This window comes from Suricata suricatta, chromosome 11, assembly GCF_006229205.1.
Source record: "Suricata suricatta isolate VVHF042 chromosome 11, meerkat_22Aug2017_6uvM2_HiC, whole genome shotgun sequence".
Lineage (NCBI taxonomy): Eukaryota > Metazoa > Chordata > Mammalia > Carnivora > Herpestidae > Suricata > Suricata suricatta.
Genome location: NC_043710.1, coordinates 50,066,132 through 50,081,725, shown reverse-complemented (window position 1 = coordinate 50,081,725; position 15,594 = coordinate 50,066,132). Strand labels below are relative to the sequence as shown.

Sequence of the window (15,594 nt, the reverse complement as noted above, 5' to 3'; positions counted from 1 at the left end):
CGGGTCGCGCGCAAAGGCCGGCGCGTGCTCGTTCTCGTCTTGTACGCGCACCTGCACGCGCACCAGCCGCGCGCCCGCTCCTCCCGGGCCCTCGGCGCGTACAGTGAGAGCGCGCCACGCCGGGCCCGCCTCGAAGTCCAGGGGCCGAGCCAAGTACAAGCGTCCTGAGGCCGCGTCCAGGGCGAAGGTGCCCTCCGGGTCGGCGCCGCCCACCAGCGTGTAGGTGAGTGAGCCCACCCCCGCCAGCTCTGGTGACGCCACGGAGCCCAACAGGGAGCCGGGCTGCAGCCCCTCCGCTGCTGTTACCGTCAGCACGACGGGCACCGGAGCCCCTGGGTCTGGCTCTGAGGGATCCGGTGGGGGCTCAGCCGAGCGAACTGATGGAAGCACCTGTTGTAGACCAAGGAGGAAGGTCAGATTCAGGGGGAGCCGTGTAAAAGGGGTCTGGGCTGGCCTGCTGGGTAGCTGGTAGGGCAGTCTGAGTTGCCTGACTAGAGGGCACAAGGACTCCATGAAGGTGTAGCTCTTGGAGGGAGCCCATAGCGGTGGCCAAGGAGAAGTGGACAGATTTGAGGAAGGGCAGCCTTACTTGCACCAGCAGCTGGAGGCTGGAGCTCCGAGGAGGGCTGCCTTGGTCGTGAGCACTCAAAGTCAGCACATAGTGTGGCCGCTCTGCTCGGATCAGGGGTGCAGCAGTGAGCAGCTCCCCCGAGTGAGGGTGCAGAGAGAAGAGCTCTGAGCCAGGACCTGGGGACAGGTAGAGGAAGGGTGAAGGATAAGTCCCAGAGCTGGGCAGGTCATGCCATCACCCACCAACTCCCTTCTCTCCAGGTCTCCCCCTCATACCAGTTAGTGTGTACAGGATGGTGCCATTCTCCCCCTCATCTGGATCCTTGGCCTGCAGAGTCGTCACCAGTGTTCCTGGAGGCACGCGATCTGGTACCTGTGGGGACACACAATTCACCTACAGCTGTGTCCATCCTCATGTTCTTGAGACATCTCAGGGTCAAGTTCCCCTCACCTGCATGCAGGCAGAGCCCCTTTTTCACTTTCACACCTGTTCTAAGAGCCAGTGTCTCTGACCTACACGTGTGGGGAGACCCCCCCCCCCCCAATTGCCTCTCACACCTCTTCAGGGCAGGGTCCTGCTTCTTCACATACCTGTATAGGGAGGCCCCCGCCAGCAACCCCTGAAGCCTGCAGGAAGGTGGGGCTGTTGTCGTTGAGATCGAGCACTGCGATGTGCACGGTGCCTGTGGTACTACGGGGTGGGTTCCCTCCGTCCTTCACCTGCACCAGGAGCTGGTAGCTGCTCTGCCGCTCTCGGTCCAGGGTTTGGAGTGTGGTCATTTCTCCTGAGAGTGCAGGATAGGGATCATGTATGGGCACAGCCTGAGGCCTGCAGCTGAGAAGCTGGGGGTTAGGGAGTGTGGGAGGGAATGCCAGGGTGAAAGTCCAGGCTGAGTCCTGGTCCTCATGGTGGGGGTCTGGGGATTCTGTCTGGGTATTCACCAGTCTGAGGATGAGGCTATGAGATCTCGGAATTTGGGCCCCAGTGCTCACCAGTCTGGGGGTGGATGCGGAAGGCCTTGCTGTCTTCTGACAGCTGTCGCAGGCTGTAGGTCAGACGTCCGTTGGGTCCTGAGTCTCGGTCAGTGGCAAAGACCCGGCCCACGCTGGTCCCTGGGGGCTGGTTCTCAGCCACAGCCAGGAAGGTGGGCTCCTCAGACAAGCGAGGACTGTGGTCATTCTGGTTGAGGATGCTGACCCTCACGGTGGCTGTGCCTGTCTGCTGCCCCAACTCAGCTTTGGACCCAGACACTGCCATTACCTTCAGTGTGTACAACTCCTGGGCCTCGCGGTCCAGTGCTGCTCGCACCCATAGCCAACCACTCTGTGGTTCCAGGCCAAAGGGGCTACTTGGCCCATCTGCTGCAAGGTAGTAGGTGATGGGGCCCCCATCTGGCGCTTGAGCTTGCACTTGCAGGACCTGAGTTCCAGGGGTGGTGCCTGAGGGCAGGTCCACACGGTAGGTGGGGCTGTCAAAATGAGGAGCCAGCCCACGGGTCCCCGAGTCCTGTACCACCACCCGTAGTCGGAAGTGGCTGGTGCGGGGTGGGGAACCTCCATCCCGGGCCTCCAGCTCCAGCTCATGGGCTGGTCCCCCTGGAGGCCCCAGAGGTCTCATAAGCCGTACATGGCCTGTGGTGGGGTCCACAGTGAAGGCCCCACCACCCCCAGCAAGTAGGGTAAAGGTGACTCGACCGTTAACACCTGCATCAGGGTCCAGAGCCCGAAGTGTGTAGATGGGGGTCCCTGGGGCAGTGCTTGGTGGCAGCAACACTGTGTCTTCAGGTGCAGGGAAGGCAGGGGAGTTGTCATTCACATCATCCAGCAGCACACGCACCCGAGCCACACCAAAAGCCGGGGGCACTCCACTGCCTGCCCGCACCTCCAGCTCCAGCACTGGTCCCAGCAGCTCCCGGTCCAGAGGGCGAAGTGTTTGTAACAGCCCCGAGGCCCCATCTAAAGAGAAGAGTCCTCGGGGATCCCCGCCTGATAAGGCAAGGGCCACAGACCCCAAGCGACCTGAGGGGAGGAGAGAGGAGTCAGGAAAGAGATGGGAGGCACTTAGTGAGTTGGGGCCCAGACTCGGATCCCAAGGAGAAAGAAGCACTGTCCACACCTGTGTCTTTCAAACTATTAGGGGGACATTCATGCGCCTGTGGATGAAGCAGAGGGCCTATACTGTGCCCAGGGGGGTGTTGGGTTTGGAACCTGTGTGTTTTGTGCCGGGGCTGTCTATGGTGTGATACTCTAGGGTACTTTGGGATGGGTTACGTTGGGATGTCTGGGTATAGCACCAAATAGGTATAATGATAAACGATACCTGGTGGGTTGTGGGCCTGGACTATGCCGACACTGGTGCCTGGCGCCACATCCTCTGGCACGGAAAAGACATACTGTAGTTGCTCAAATACAGGTGGCACAGGGGTTCCAGGCACAATGCTGATGTTGACTCGGGCACTGGGCTCTGCCTGCAGGCCACCTCCATCCTGAGCCCCAATCTCCATTTGCACCACAGAGTTGGCCCGTCTGGCCAAGGGCCAGGCTACTGTCAACAGCCCTGGGACAAGAGATAGAAGCACTGATGTATAAGGAGACAGAATAGAGGTACAAAGGTTATGGGAAGGGAGACAATACTTCATGTAAGCAGGTGGGGAGAAGGGTCCGGGGGCAAGCCCTGGGAATGGGAGGATCCTTACCTGAGTGCTCGTCCAAGGCAAAGAGTGGAGGGGTATTGCCAGCCAGGATGTGGTAGGAGAGTCGCCCATGGGGTCCCTGATCAGGGTCATGGGCACGCACCCTCAGAACAGCTGTGCCTGGTGTACTCTGGGCACTCAGACTGGTAGCATACTCCCGTGGATAAAACTGAGGTGGGTTGTCATTCTCGTCTGACACAAACACCTTCACGTATACCAAGGACTTGAGGCCTCCCTATGGAGACATACAGCCATAAGTCAGATGGGCCTTGTCTGGTTCTGGTGAATGCCCTGTTCCAACACCCCAGCCTACCCACGGTCTGTCACTCACCCCATCCACAGCTGTCACTGTGAAGTCGAAGCTCGAAGGCCCCTGGTCTCGGTCCAGGGTGCGGGTTGTGCACACATCACCACTCTGGGCATCAATGCGGAACGGGGGAGACCCTGAGGCCCCAAGTCCAGCACCCAAGGAATAGGAGAGGAGGCCAAATGGGCCGCTGTCTGCATCTGTGGCTGTCACCTGGGGAGAGGCTGGGGTGAGTGATGTCCCATCTTTTTGACCAGAAGAGCCAGAGCTAAGTAGCAATTAGAAAGAGCAGGCCCTGGGCCAGCTGGGAGCCAGGGTCTCTGGATGGTGGACACATAGAGGGGACCAACAGGACATGGGCCAAAACCCAACTGCAATTCAGACTTCACCACCTCGTTTAGGTTGCTGTGAGCCTCTGATCACAACATTTATGTCAGCTGGTCAATACACAGCCTTGTTTTATGCATGTTTTTGTTTAAAGACACCTTATGTAATATATATTTTTGATTCATTAACATTGAATTCATGGCCAATGGTACGATAAATCATATCTGAATGAAGCTTATCTAACATACAAATTTTCTTCATAAGGCACATCACAGCCCTCCTGTGCTTAGGAACACCAGACAGCACTTCAGCACTACACTTGGGGACCATTTTAAACAGCAAAATCACCAAACAAAGAGGACAAAAATGCAAAAAATGTGGCACAAATAGACCGCAAAAAGGACCCTTGTTTACAGTATGAGCTGAAACATGAAGGCAGAGCATTGCCTGGAATGTGCACGTCAGGCCACTTGAATTTTTCATCATTCTGCACATGTCCAGGAATGAGTGCAAAAGCTCCATGAGTATTGTTTTGGGGGTTACCAATAAATTTTAGAGACTCTGCAAATTCACAAATGCAGAATCTGCAAATGATGAGGACTAAGTGTACTTACGAAGGAGAGTGCTTGGGCTGTGACTGCAAATTCCAGGTGGGTCACAGGGAGTTAATAACCATCACCAAGCCTCATAATCATACTGAGCAGGGAACTAGCTGACCGAGGCACCTACTGGGACTGGTGTTCTAGCCCTGCATTTTTCTGGATTGGCCATTCCAGAGCAGGGTCTGAGTGGTACTGGGATCTAATCACTGGAGTGATCGGGGTCTGCTCTGTGGATTTATGGATGCGGCTCATGCACTGTGGCGTCGCTTGCCTCTGATGTCAACCTCTTTGGAAGTAAGAGAGGGAGAATTGCAAGTCCATAGGACATCAAGGTCATTATGTCCAGGGGCCTCCACAAAACCAAGAAGTAGGGGAAGGCTTTCCTGGTTAATTCTTGGACATCCCCTAGACTGGCTCAGGAAAAGTTAAACTATTGGACACCAATGTCAGGAGCCTCTGAACACTTGAGAAGCAGAGCAGCAAGAGACACCATTCTGAAAGCTTCTGAGCCTAGGACAGGGCCAGGCACACTGTAGGTACTCTCTATATATTTGTTGAGTTAGTAAAGATATTCTGATTGCCCTTACAACAAAAACTTCCTTCAAACTAAGTTTTACACATTGGGTGCACATTAGATCTCCAACAGTGTGTTAGCTGGTGTTGACTTTTGTAGCCTGTGACAAAGTACTCTCTGTGTATACGAGGGTCCTGGGGTCACAGTATGCTGTAAGAGGAAGCTGGAGAGTTCCCTTTTCATAGCCAGAAAATGTTCCTCAGAGAAGAAGCTAGCCAAAGACTTCTGATTGTTGCCCAGGCCCTTAACAGAAGTGATTTGTGGCATTGTTTACCCTCTGGAGAGACACTAGACCCTGCCATGGGTCTTAGTCAGGCTGAACCCTGGAAACAGCTCCCGCTCTAACTCTTTACTGTGGCTGTGGGCCCAGATATCCCAGGAGACAAACATCCCCCTGCATCCATCCAGGCGGGCTGCAGCACAGCTGCTGCACCATCTCCAGAAGCTGTTAAAGACCTTTGCCCTCTGACTCCCTGCAGGAAGAAAGCAATAAATAGTGGTCAGGGGAAGTTGTCAGGAAGTGACCCCAAAAGGCGTAGAGGCCACTGACTGGAAATGACCAAGGCAGAAGTGAATTTCCCAGCCTGGGCGCTCTGGCTCAGAGGCTCCACCACAAATGTGCAGTTCTCTTTTCAGCAGGCGCTCAGCCCTGCCTCCCAGCCTGACCTTGGTCAGACCCCTCTCCCACTCAGCTCTCTTACATCCCCACTGGCCCCTGGCTGTCATCAAATGCACTATTTCAAGGAGGAAGTAAACATTCTTATCTGTGAATTTTCTTAAGTTCCTACAAGACCACAAACTTACTGTACCCACCCCTCCCTGACCTCTTTCCCAGGTGTCTCCCACTTCTCCTCCTGCTGCCTCCCCCTTCACAGACTCCTCCATCTCCCCTTCCCCTGACTCTTCTCACACACTGTTGCTCCCTGGGATTTCTCCCTGGCCTTCTCACTTGACATGCTCCCTCAGGACCTTCTCTTCCACTTACGTGGCTTTGACCATCATCTGCACTTTGATCTGGACCACTCCTCTGAGCTCCAAACGTGCACATCCAGATGCCTGCTCAACATCTCCACTTGGATGTCCCACAGGCATCTTAAATCCAACCTGTCCAAAACTAAACTCATGATCATTCCAAACCCTCTCTAATGACTCTTCCATCCAGGCAGCTGCTCAAGCCAGAAATCTGTTCTTCCCTTTTCCTCTCCCAGTATATCAATCAACTAGGGACTAAGTAAATCCTCATTATCTCTCCTATTTGTCTATTCCTCTCCATCACCATTATCACTGTCCTGATTTAGGCCTGAGTCATCTCTCCCCTGGACTATTGTGATTCCCTTCTCATAGGTGTCTGACCCTCCAATCCATCTTCTACACCAGGACTTCTCATCCTTGGCACAACTGGCATTTTGGACCAGATAATCCTTTGTTGTGGTGCTGTCCTGTGAATTATAGGATGTTTGACAGTATCCCCGGCCTCTAAGCACTAGTAGTGTGCCAGTAGTATCCCACCACTGAGACATTCATGTGTCAGAATGAAATGTCCCTAGACATTGCCTCATGTCCCCTCCAGAGGGCAAAACCACTCCCAGTTGTGAACTACTGCTCTATACTGACTACCAAAATCATCCTTTGAGAAAACAAATATGATATTACCCTTCCACTTGAAAATCTTCAATGTTCTCTAAAGAAAAGTGCTCAAACCCTTTGGCTTGGCTTGACTCCTCACTGTCTGTCTACCTGCACAGTCTCGCTCCCAGTCTCCCATCCCACACCTTAAACTCCAGAGACACTGAGCCACTTGTAGGCCTCTGAACAATCTGGCTCCCCCACTGCTCTGTGCATGTCACTTGTGCCTGGACTACCACCCTATACTCCCTACCGTCTGGTCCCCTCACCAACTCCTGCTCATCCGTAAGTCTTCACTTAAGGCTCATCTCTTTTGGGATACATTCGTGCTGCCTGTCTGTATCTCATATAAGACCCCAACATGGAAGTTTTCTTACTGTGGTATAACTACTTCTTTGCACATGAATCTCTGCTCTAGACTATAAACTCCATGAAGCAGGGGTGGGGAGAATGACTCATTCATGACTGTATTTTGTGTCCCTAATGCAATGACTTGCACATGGTAGATATGTGATAAATGTATACTGAGTGAATCGAATATTAAGACTTCTTGTAATAGGTATGAACACCTGGTGGTCACTTTTACTCCCACCTCCTTATAGTTATGAAGGGTAAAAACTCCAGGAACCCCCCTGGAGAGTTACCATCTTGCTTCAGGCACTAATGAGGAGGAAAGAGTTTGGAAGCCATCACCCATTGGTCCTAGGCCAAGAGAGGGAGAGTAAACACATGGGAGAGTGGGTGGGAGCTGGACAGCAGCAGGCAGGCAAATACCCACAGTCTGGCCAGAAGCAAGGCGTCAGCTGGATCCAGGCACTGGCCTGAAGTCTAGGCACAAGGGTCTGGTGGGTTTCTGAGACATAAAGACTTCAAGCACTAGTCCTCTAACAGGCCTTGTGACCTCCTGTTTCCTCTCTTGCATCCATACTCCATGATGCAGTCAAAGCAATCTTTTCAAATGAATATTAGATTTGCCTACAGCCCCTCTTTGACCCCGTGATTTTAGAAACAAAGTCAAAGCTGTAATCTGGTCTCTGTCTACTATTTTGTTTCATCTTCTGCAACTCTTAGCACAGTTGAGGCCAACCTGAACAATGCAGTCCCCTGAACACATCACCGTATTCTGCAGCTCTCTCTGTAGGCCTGGAATCCTCATCCACATACTCTATAGAATCCATTCGGCAAAGTCTCATTGGTTCTTCAAAGGCCCCTTCCTCTGGGCTTCCACAGCACCTCATATGTCATCTGACACCACACTAGTTACTAGTGTGTCTCCCTATCCAAACTGGGACCTGCCTGGGAACAAGACCGTGCCCTCTTTCTTCCCTGGGACCAGCACAGTGCCACACTTAGAGTGGGTTAAGTCAATTCTTGAATATATCACCTACACACTGATCTAATCCATCCTTCACTCTTAAAGCAAGTTAACTCCCTAAAAATGCAAACTATAGGAGGGAAGGAGGTAGGGATGAAGAGGATTTTTAGGGTAGTGAAACCACTCTGCATAATACTATAATGCATGTCATTATATATGTCCGTTATACATACACAAATATATTATATATTTGTCCAAATCTATACAATGTACAACACCAGGAGGGTACCCTAATGTAAACTATTTTGGGGGATTGGGGTGATAATGTGTCCATGTAGATTCATCAGCTGTAACAAATGAACCACTCTGGTGGGGGAGTATAAATGAATGGGGGCAGAAGGTATATGGGAAATCTTTGCCCTCAACTCAATTTTGCTGTGAATCTTAAGCTACTCCAAACACGCAGTCTTTAAAAAACAAAAACAATGGGGTCTGGGTGGCTCAGACCATAAAGTGTCAACTCTTGGTTTCAGCTCAGCTCATGATCTCATGGTACATGGGTTCAAGCCCCCAGTCAGGCTCTGCACTATCAATTTCTCTTAGGGAAAAGATTTTCTCTCTCTCTGTTCCTTCCCTGATTTCTCTTTTTCTCTCCCAAAACAAATAAATAAATATATTTAAAAAAACCCCAAAAACGAAACAATATGATCACACCCTCTTCTGGCTCAAAGAAGCTCAATGACCTCCTTTGCCTTCCAAGTAAAGTCCTAATCCCTCACGGCTTGGTCTCCAAGGACTTCTGCAGTCTGGCCTCAGCCTGCCTCTTCAGTTGCCTGGCCCCTCCATCTCCTGCAGGCCTGACTCACAGGCACTCTGTGGCTTCCAGAGTCTGTCCAGGGCTCCCACCTCCTCCTCTGAGAAGCCTTCCTGCTCTGGACATTAGGATCTCACTAATAGTTCTCGTTATCTAGTGCCTGAGCCCAAATGTCTCATCAAGGCTCAGCTCAAGGGAGAGGGATTGGGGTTTCTTCCAGCAGAGCCCAACACTGGATGAGGGCTCCTAAATACTGGCATCTCCTTAAGGGAATAGGGGCCATATAGGTGTACAGAATCTCCATCTCTGCCTTTCAGAACAGCTTTGAGATTTGATAGAATTTCTCTCACTTCTTGACACCACAGGGCACTTTTTCTCTTGATCCAATCTTAATTCCCCCAACTGCCTCATCTGGCCCAGCTCTCGCACGCTGCTTTCCCATCTTGTCATTAGCCCTCACCCTCTGCACAGACTTTGGAACTCACAGAAAAAGACCAAACCCTCTGACAGAAGTCAGCATAAACAGATGCAGCTGCAAGGCTTGGTTTCTGTGCTGAGGTCCCCTGTGACCCTTCCATCCATTCCTGCCCACAGCAACATTCCGCTGTGTGCAGGGCTTACCCACCTGCAGGAAACAGGTTCCAGGCTGGGTGCCCTCAGGCAGTGAGGCATTGTAGAAAGTCCTCTGGAACTGGGGCTCGTTATCATTCACATCTTGCAGGGCCACACTGACTGTGGCGGAGGAGGCCAGAGGAGGCAAGCCCCCATCTGTGGCCACCACAATCAGCTGTGGCTGAGGTTCCAATTCATAGTCCAATGAGGCAGCCGTGGTAATGATGCCTGACGTGGGGTCAATAGAGAACCAGCGGGTGTGGGCTCCAGGGGCCAGGCTATAGGTGACCTGACCATTGGTACCCTGATCAGGATCCCGGGCTGTCACTCGAACCACGAAGCTGCCAGGCAGTGCAACTTCAGGAAGGGGCTCAGGTCGGTAGAGCTGCCGGTCAAAGGTAGGCGCATTGTCATTAACATCAGTGACATGCAGCACAAAGGTGGCCTCGGCCCGTAGTGGGGGTGAGCCTGAGTCTGTGGCAGTAACCCTCAAGTTATAGGCATCCCGCTCTTCCCGATCCAGCTGCCGAGCTACGCATACCAGGTAGATTACGCTGTCCTGAGTGCTTAGGGCAAAATGGCCCTCTCCACCCTCCAGGGAAACGTTGACATGAGCAAAGTCACCATCATCTGGGTCTGACACAGAGATGCGAGCAACGAGCTGGCCAGGTGGGGCAGCCTCGGACACTCGTGGGGAGCCATCTGCACTCAGGAAGATGACAGTCATGGAGGGCTGGTTGTCATTGGCATCTCGCACATGCACAGTCACAAAGGCTGAGCCCAGCTCAGGGTGAGCCCCACCGTCCCGCGCCTGCACCACCAGTTCATGGACCCGTCGTTGCTCAAAGTCCAGTGGCCGCTCCAGCCGCAGCAGTCCCGTGTGGGCATCAATGGAGAAGGGTCCATCACCCTCGCTCTGCCTCCGGTTGATCTCATAAGTCACAGCCCCATTGGCGCCAGCATCGGCATCAGATGCATACACCTGCAAAATAGGACTGCCAGGGGCCAGGCTCTCAGACACCACAGCATGATAGCGACTCTGATTGAAAGCTGGGGCATGGTCATTGATGTCCAGCAGTGTCACATCCAGCAGGGCCTGGGCCCTCCTCGGGGGTGAACCGCCGTCATAGGCCTCCAGTTGCAGCATGTAGTGTGAGCGGTTCTCTCGGTCCAGTTCCCCAGTAACTACCAGTTCTGGCACTGGGGCCCCATCCGGACCAGGGCGTGTCTCCAGCTGGAAGGTCTCTCCAGCCCCATCACCAGATAGTGCATAGCCCTGGGTTCCTAGGCGACCAGCATCTGCATCACGAGCCGGCTCCAGAGGGTAGCGGGTGCCAAGAGCTGTATGCTCAGGTATCTGCAGGGTAGCCCGAGCCTGTGGGAAGGCTGGAGCATGGTCATTGATGTCAGCCACTCGCACAGTAACTTCTACGGTGGCACCATCAGGAGTGACTGCGGTGAATCGGTAGCGATCTCGCCGCTCACGATCCAAGACACGGGCTGTACGGACCACTCCACTGTGTTCATCAATGGCCAGGTCTGTGCCCACCCCGCTGCCCTCTTGGGCAGAGATGAAGTACATGGGAGGTGCTGCCGTGCCTGGTGGAAGCCCTGCACTGATGTCCCCAATCAGTGTGCCCGCTGGTTGCTCCTCATCAATCTGTAGGTCCAAGCTCCCGGCCTGACCCCAGGCGCCTGACCCTCTGACCCCCAGCAGCAGCAGCAGCAGCAGTGGTAGCAGACGGAGGGGCCTGGAGCTCTGCATGCCAGTGCAGGAAGGCGCAATGCCCGGCTCCTTCTGCATGACAGGGGCGGTCCAGTTGTGACTTGGGCTCCAGCTCTGGGCCAGGCTCCGGGCCCAGCTTGATTTCAGGTTTTGGATCAGGTCCAACTCAGGCCTTGGCTCCAGCTCAGGCTCCCTGACCTGGGAGAAAAGCAGAAGGAAAAAGTTCATGATTGGGGAAGTAGGGGAACGAAATCAATGGTCCAGGGAGACTGGGACTGAAGCCACAGCAAGACTCAGGCATGTTCAGCCCCACCATAGGGCATTTGTGCTGCTGCACACCCATCTTGAGCCCAAGAAGTGCCTGTTTCAGAACTCCTCAGGACCCGTTCCAGTCTTCCCCTGGCAGGTTGCCATCCTCTCCCAGCAGACTGTTTTGTTCCTATTCTTCAGGTCTCAATGCCCTTGCACTCCCTTCCTTTCATCTCTGAACTTAAAAATATGGCCAATCCTTTATTTTTCTTCTCGTTCAGGACTAATGTCTCAATAACCATGTGCTTTTAGTAACCTCACCTTCAATCATCACCTTCTAGAGCCTTCTACTAACATTTAAATATGTTGAAGACTTTCCTATTTAATTTAATTTAATCAGTTGATTATTTTAGAGAGAGAAAAGGCACAAGCAAGGGAGAGGTGCAGAGTAAGAGACAGAGAGAATCTTAAGTAGGCTGGAGCCTGATGCGGGGCTCAATCCCATGACCCTGGGATAATGCCCTGAGCTGAAATCAAGAGTCGGACACTCAGCCATGTGTTGTACATTGTATAGGTTTGGACAAATATATAACCTATATGTGTATGTATAAATGACATATATAATGACATGCATTATAGTATCATGCAGAGTAGTTTCACTACCCTAAAAATCCTCTTCATCCCTACCTCCTTCCCTCCTACAGACTGCATTTTTAGGGAGTTAACTTGCTTTAAGAGTGAAGGATGGATTAGATCAGTGTGTAGGTGATATATTCAAGAATTGACTTAACCCACTCTAAGTGTGGCACTGTGCTGGTCCCAGGGAAGAAAGAGGGCACGGTCTTGTTCCCAGGCAGGTCCCAGTTTGGATAGGGAGACACACTAGTAACTAGTGTGGTGTCAGATGACATATGAGGTGCTGTGGAAGCCCAGAGGAAGGGGCCTTTGAAGAACCAATGAGACTTTGCCGAATGGATTCTATAGAGTATGTGGATGAGGATTCCAGGCCTACAGAGAGAGCTGCAGACACCGAATCTCCAAACTTCACCTCAATCTGACTGACTTCCTCCATTCTCATTCCTGTGAACAGTACCACCACTCAGAAGCTCTCTTTGCTTCTTTGCCTTTCTTTGGTCGGATTTCTAATTAGTCGTCAACACCTAATCATCTCAATTAGACATATCTCCAGTCTTCCCTTTCCTCTTGCTTTACAGTGCTGCTGACCTAGTCTAAACACAGTCATCTGTCCTTTCAATGCCTACAACACCCCCTCACTGCTCTCCCTGCCTCCTGGCTTGGACTCTCTGATCTGTCTCCACCTGACCAGAGCTATCCATGCAGCTTTCACCAAATCATCCTGAAGAAAGGCTTCCAAGAGTCCCCATTACTGGCAGCAGAAAACCATTGCTCCTCTCCAGAAAAAAAATGCAGATGGACATACACACAAACTGTGTCTGTAGTTTCAGGGTGTTCATGGACAACTTCTGGCCCAAAAGATAAAGTACAGCTTCCTTAGTATAGCTTCCTGATCTGAGCCCTGCCACCTCTCCAGCGTGCCCTATCTTTATTTTTTTCCCACCATACCCTGCATCCCAACACTAAGGCCATCCCCATATTCCTTCCCACTCTGCCCTGTATGCACAACTCTCCCATCCTGAGATATCCTTTAAAAATCCTCTCCAAGTCGCCTTCTCCTATTCAGATTTCAAGATCCAGTTCCAATGTCCTGTCTTCTGTGGAATCTTCTAGGGCATCTCTCTCCCCCCACCTGCAGAGCCCATTGTACCCTCTGGGCTCCCACTGCTCTAGGTGCATACTGGCAATAAACTGCACAACAGCCCTGAGTTGCAGGCTCCCTGAGGGCAGCAACTTCAGGGTCTTGGTTGCACTCTGTCCAGATAGTGTGAGCAGGCAATCAGGGCTGAGTGCAAGGTCAGAGCCTTATAATTCTACATCACCACATTCACGTCCTGACACAGACAGAAACGTCGGTGGACATACCAACTCAGATGACACACACACACACACACACACACACACACACACACGTGAGCCTGTGCCCCGGAGGCATCATGGTCAGTCCTGTGGCTACAGAAGTGTGTCCTTGGGTTTTTATATATTAGCTCTTCTTTAGGACTTCCTGTCCTCCTAAGGGAGTTCCTGGCCTCTCACTTACACTTCCAATCCCCATCCCTCCCGCCTGTGTGAGGCAATAAAAACATTAGGGATTCTGAAGTTTGAGTTATTTTCCTAATCCAGATGATTCTGTGAGAATTCTAGGCAATGGAAGCAAGGAGCTTATAGCTGGGTGTTTGGTAGATGCTTTCTCAGCACCTCCTAGCACCATCTCTGGTGGGTCCCTGCATTCTGGCTTCAGAGTCCTGGGTTTCTCCGTGTTCCCTCTCCTCAGGGACTCAAGTCTGAGGAGCTTATGGAACTGCCACATGGGCTACCGGTCAGAGGAATTCAGAACAAGGAGGTCTGAGGGAACATAGGTCTGACTCAGACAGCAGAGAGGGTGAGTGTACAGGGATGGCCCAAGGGCCTAGCTCAGGGATCTGGGCCTAGAGACGGGGTTAGGGATAAAGGGTTAAGAGCTGGTTGTATTTATTTAATCAAACTGGAGAAAAAGCAGTTATGGTGGATGGGGAGAAAACATAATGGACAGTGAGGCCAATGTATTTATTACTGTATTATAATTCTGTCTCCCCACCCAGAGACAGGATGTCAGCTATGTGAGGGGTTAGGATTGTATCTTATTCACCTTTATGTGTAGCACAGAGCATGGCACATAGTTCGTGATCAGTACATTTTCTGAATGAAAAGACGTATGAATGGAATGAGATAAAAGCTCAGGTGAATCATCAGCCTTGAAAAAGAGGCACTTGGGCCCAGACAGTTGCCCCTTCTCCTAACCTGTATGTCCTCTAACCTGGGTGTTCTCATCACCACCTGGGTTCCTGTCCATTGCAAATTCCTCCAGTATAATCTCACAATGGACACACAAAGGGGCATCCTCACAAAGTTGCAGACCCACACACAGCCAGCTACACAGACTCACATAGAGACAGGCACGTTCAGCACACACTCATACTTGGACAGGGGCTGTGTTGACATATACACAGCCAGGGCACACATGCAGATACCCCCCCTCACGGAGAAGCATGTTTTCACACAAATAGATGGGCATATTCATTCCTGTGGAACCTATCCCCCCACATACACATGCAGGCATACAAAGACACAGGCATGTTTTTGTACACACAGAAAGACATGTTCTCACAGGCCTCACATGGACAGGCATGTTCTCATGATACCCCCCCCCACATACATACAGGCACATTCACATACACCTCTCTTCCGTGTACACAGACAGACGCACTTTCACGTGTGCAGACAGACCGGCAGGCACACGCGCACACACTTGCAAACCCACCCACACAGAGGCATGCTCTCGCACATGCTGCCGGGGCATTCGTGGTCAGCTCTGTGGCTGCAGCTGTGACCTTTAGGTCCCTGGGGCCTCTGTCTGGACTGTGCCTCATCACTTCCTGCTCCAGGGCTTCCAGTTCCAAACTCGCACTCCAGACTCTCTCCAGAGACTGTCTCATCCTGTCTCCAACTCTCCTCTCAGCACCATCTCCCCATCTGTCCAGTGCTTCTCAGTGCCTCTTCCCCAGGACTGGCTCCTCCTCCCTGTTCCTGTCTCCTTCCCTCTCCAGGTCTGTCCTGTCCCTTCCCCCAGATCTGGCCTTGGCAGTCCACCTGTCTCCTGCCCAGACCTGTCTTCTTTCTGCCTCCAGATTGGTCACTTGTCCTCTCCCACTAAGTTCTGCCTTGCTGCATGCCCTCACTGTCTCGGTCCTGTTGCTCTGTCCTCTGGCTCCATCCCGCTCTCCCCCTCTAGCCCCACATCTGGGCCTCTGGAACCACAGCTGGTTCTCATTAGGAGGGGGAGGGGCGAGGCTGTTCATTGGGGCCTGCAATGTGATGTCAATCCTACCCCCACCGCAGCCTGTGTGTCTACAGGACCTGGGAACAGGGGGAACATGAGAGAGGAAAGAGAGGTGGGTTGGGGGGAGAATTAGGGGGGTCATGAAGGAAGGGGGTGCTCCAGGAGGAAGTAGAGGAGTGGCCGAGGTACTGAAGGGAAGCAGGCTAAGGGAGCTGGCACCGCCC

General features: G+C 52.3%; 2 protein-coding genes across 3 annotated transcripts in view; one reads left to right on the top strand and one right to left on the bottom strand.

The window, feature by feature from the left end:
* DCHS1 (dachsous cadherin-related 1) overlaps positions 1–11,356 on the bottom strand; it is a 20,855-nt gene extending 9,499 nt beyond the window's left edge. Inside the window, 9 exon segments of the mRNA XM_029915240.1 lie at positions 1–390; positions 590–747; positions 847–943; positions 1,162–1,355; positions 1,564–2,589; positions 2,891–3,127; positions 3,267–3,498; positions 3,595–3,783; positions 9,454–11,356. Of these exon segments, the coding sequence (XP_029771100.1) occupies positions 1–390; positions 590–747; positions 847–943; positions 1,162–1,355; positions 1,564–2,589; positions 2,891–3,127; positions 3,267–3,498; positions 3,595–3,783; positions 9,454–11,244 (4,314 nt within the window). The 5' untranslated portion in view covers positions 11,245–11,356.
* LOC115272189 (olfactory receptor 2D3-like) overlaps positions 7–15,594 on the top strand; it is a 184,094-nt gene continuing 168,506 nt past the window's right edge. For both annotated transcript variants that reach the window (XM_029915243.1, XM_029915242.1), the window contains exons 1-2: positions 7–223; positions 832–939. The gene's annotated coding sequence lies outside the window, so the exon portion shown is untranslated. The remainder of the gene's footprint in view (positions 224–831; positions 940–15,594) is intronic.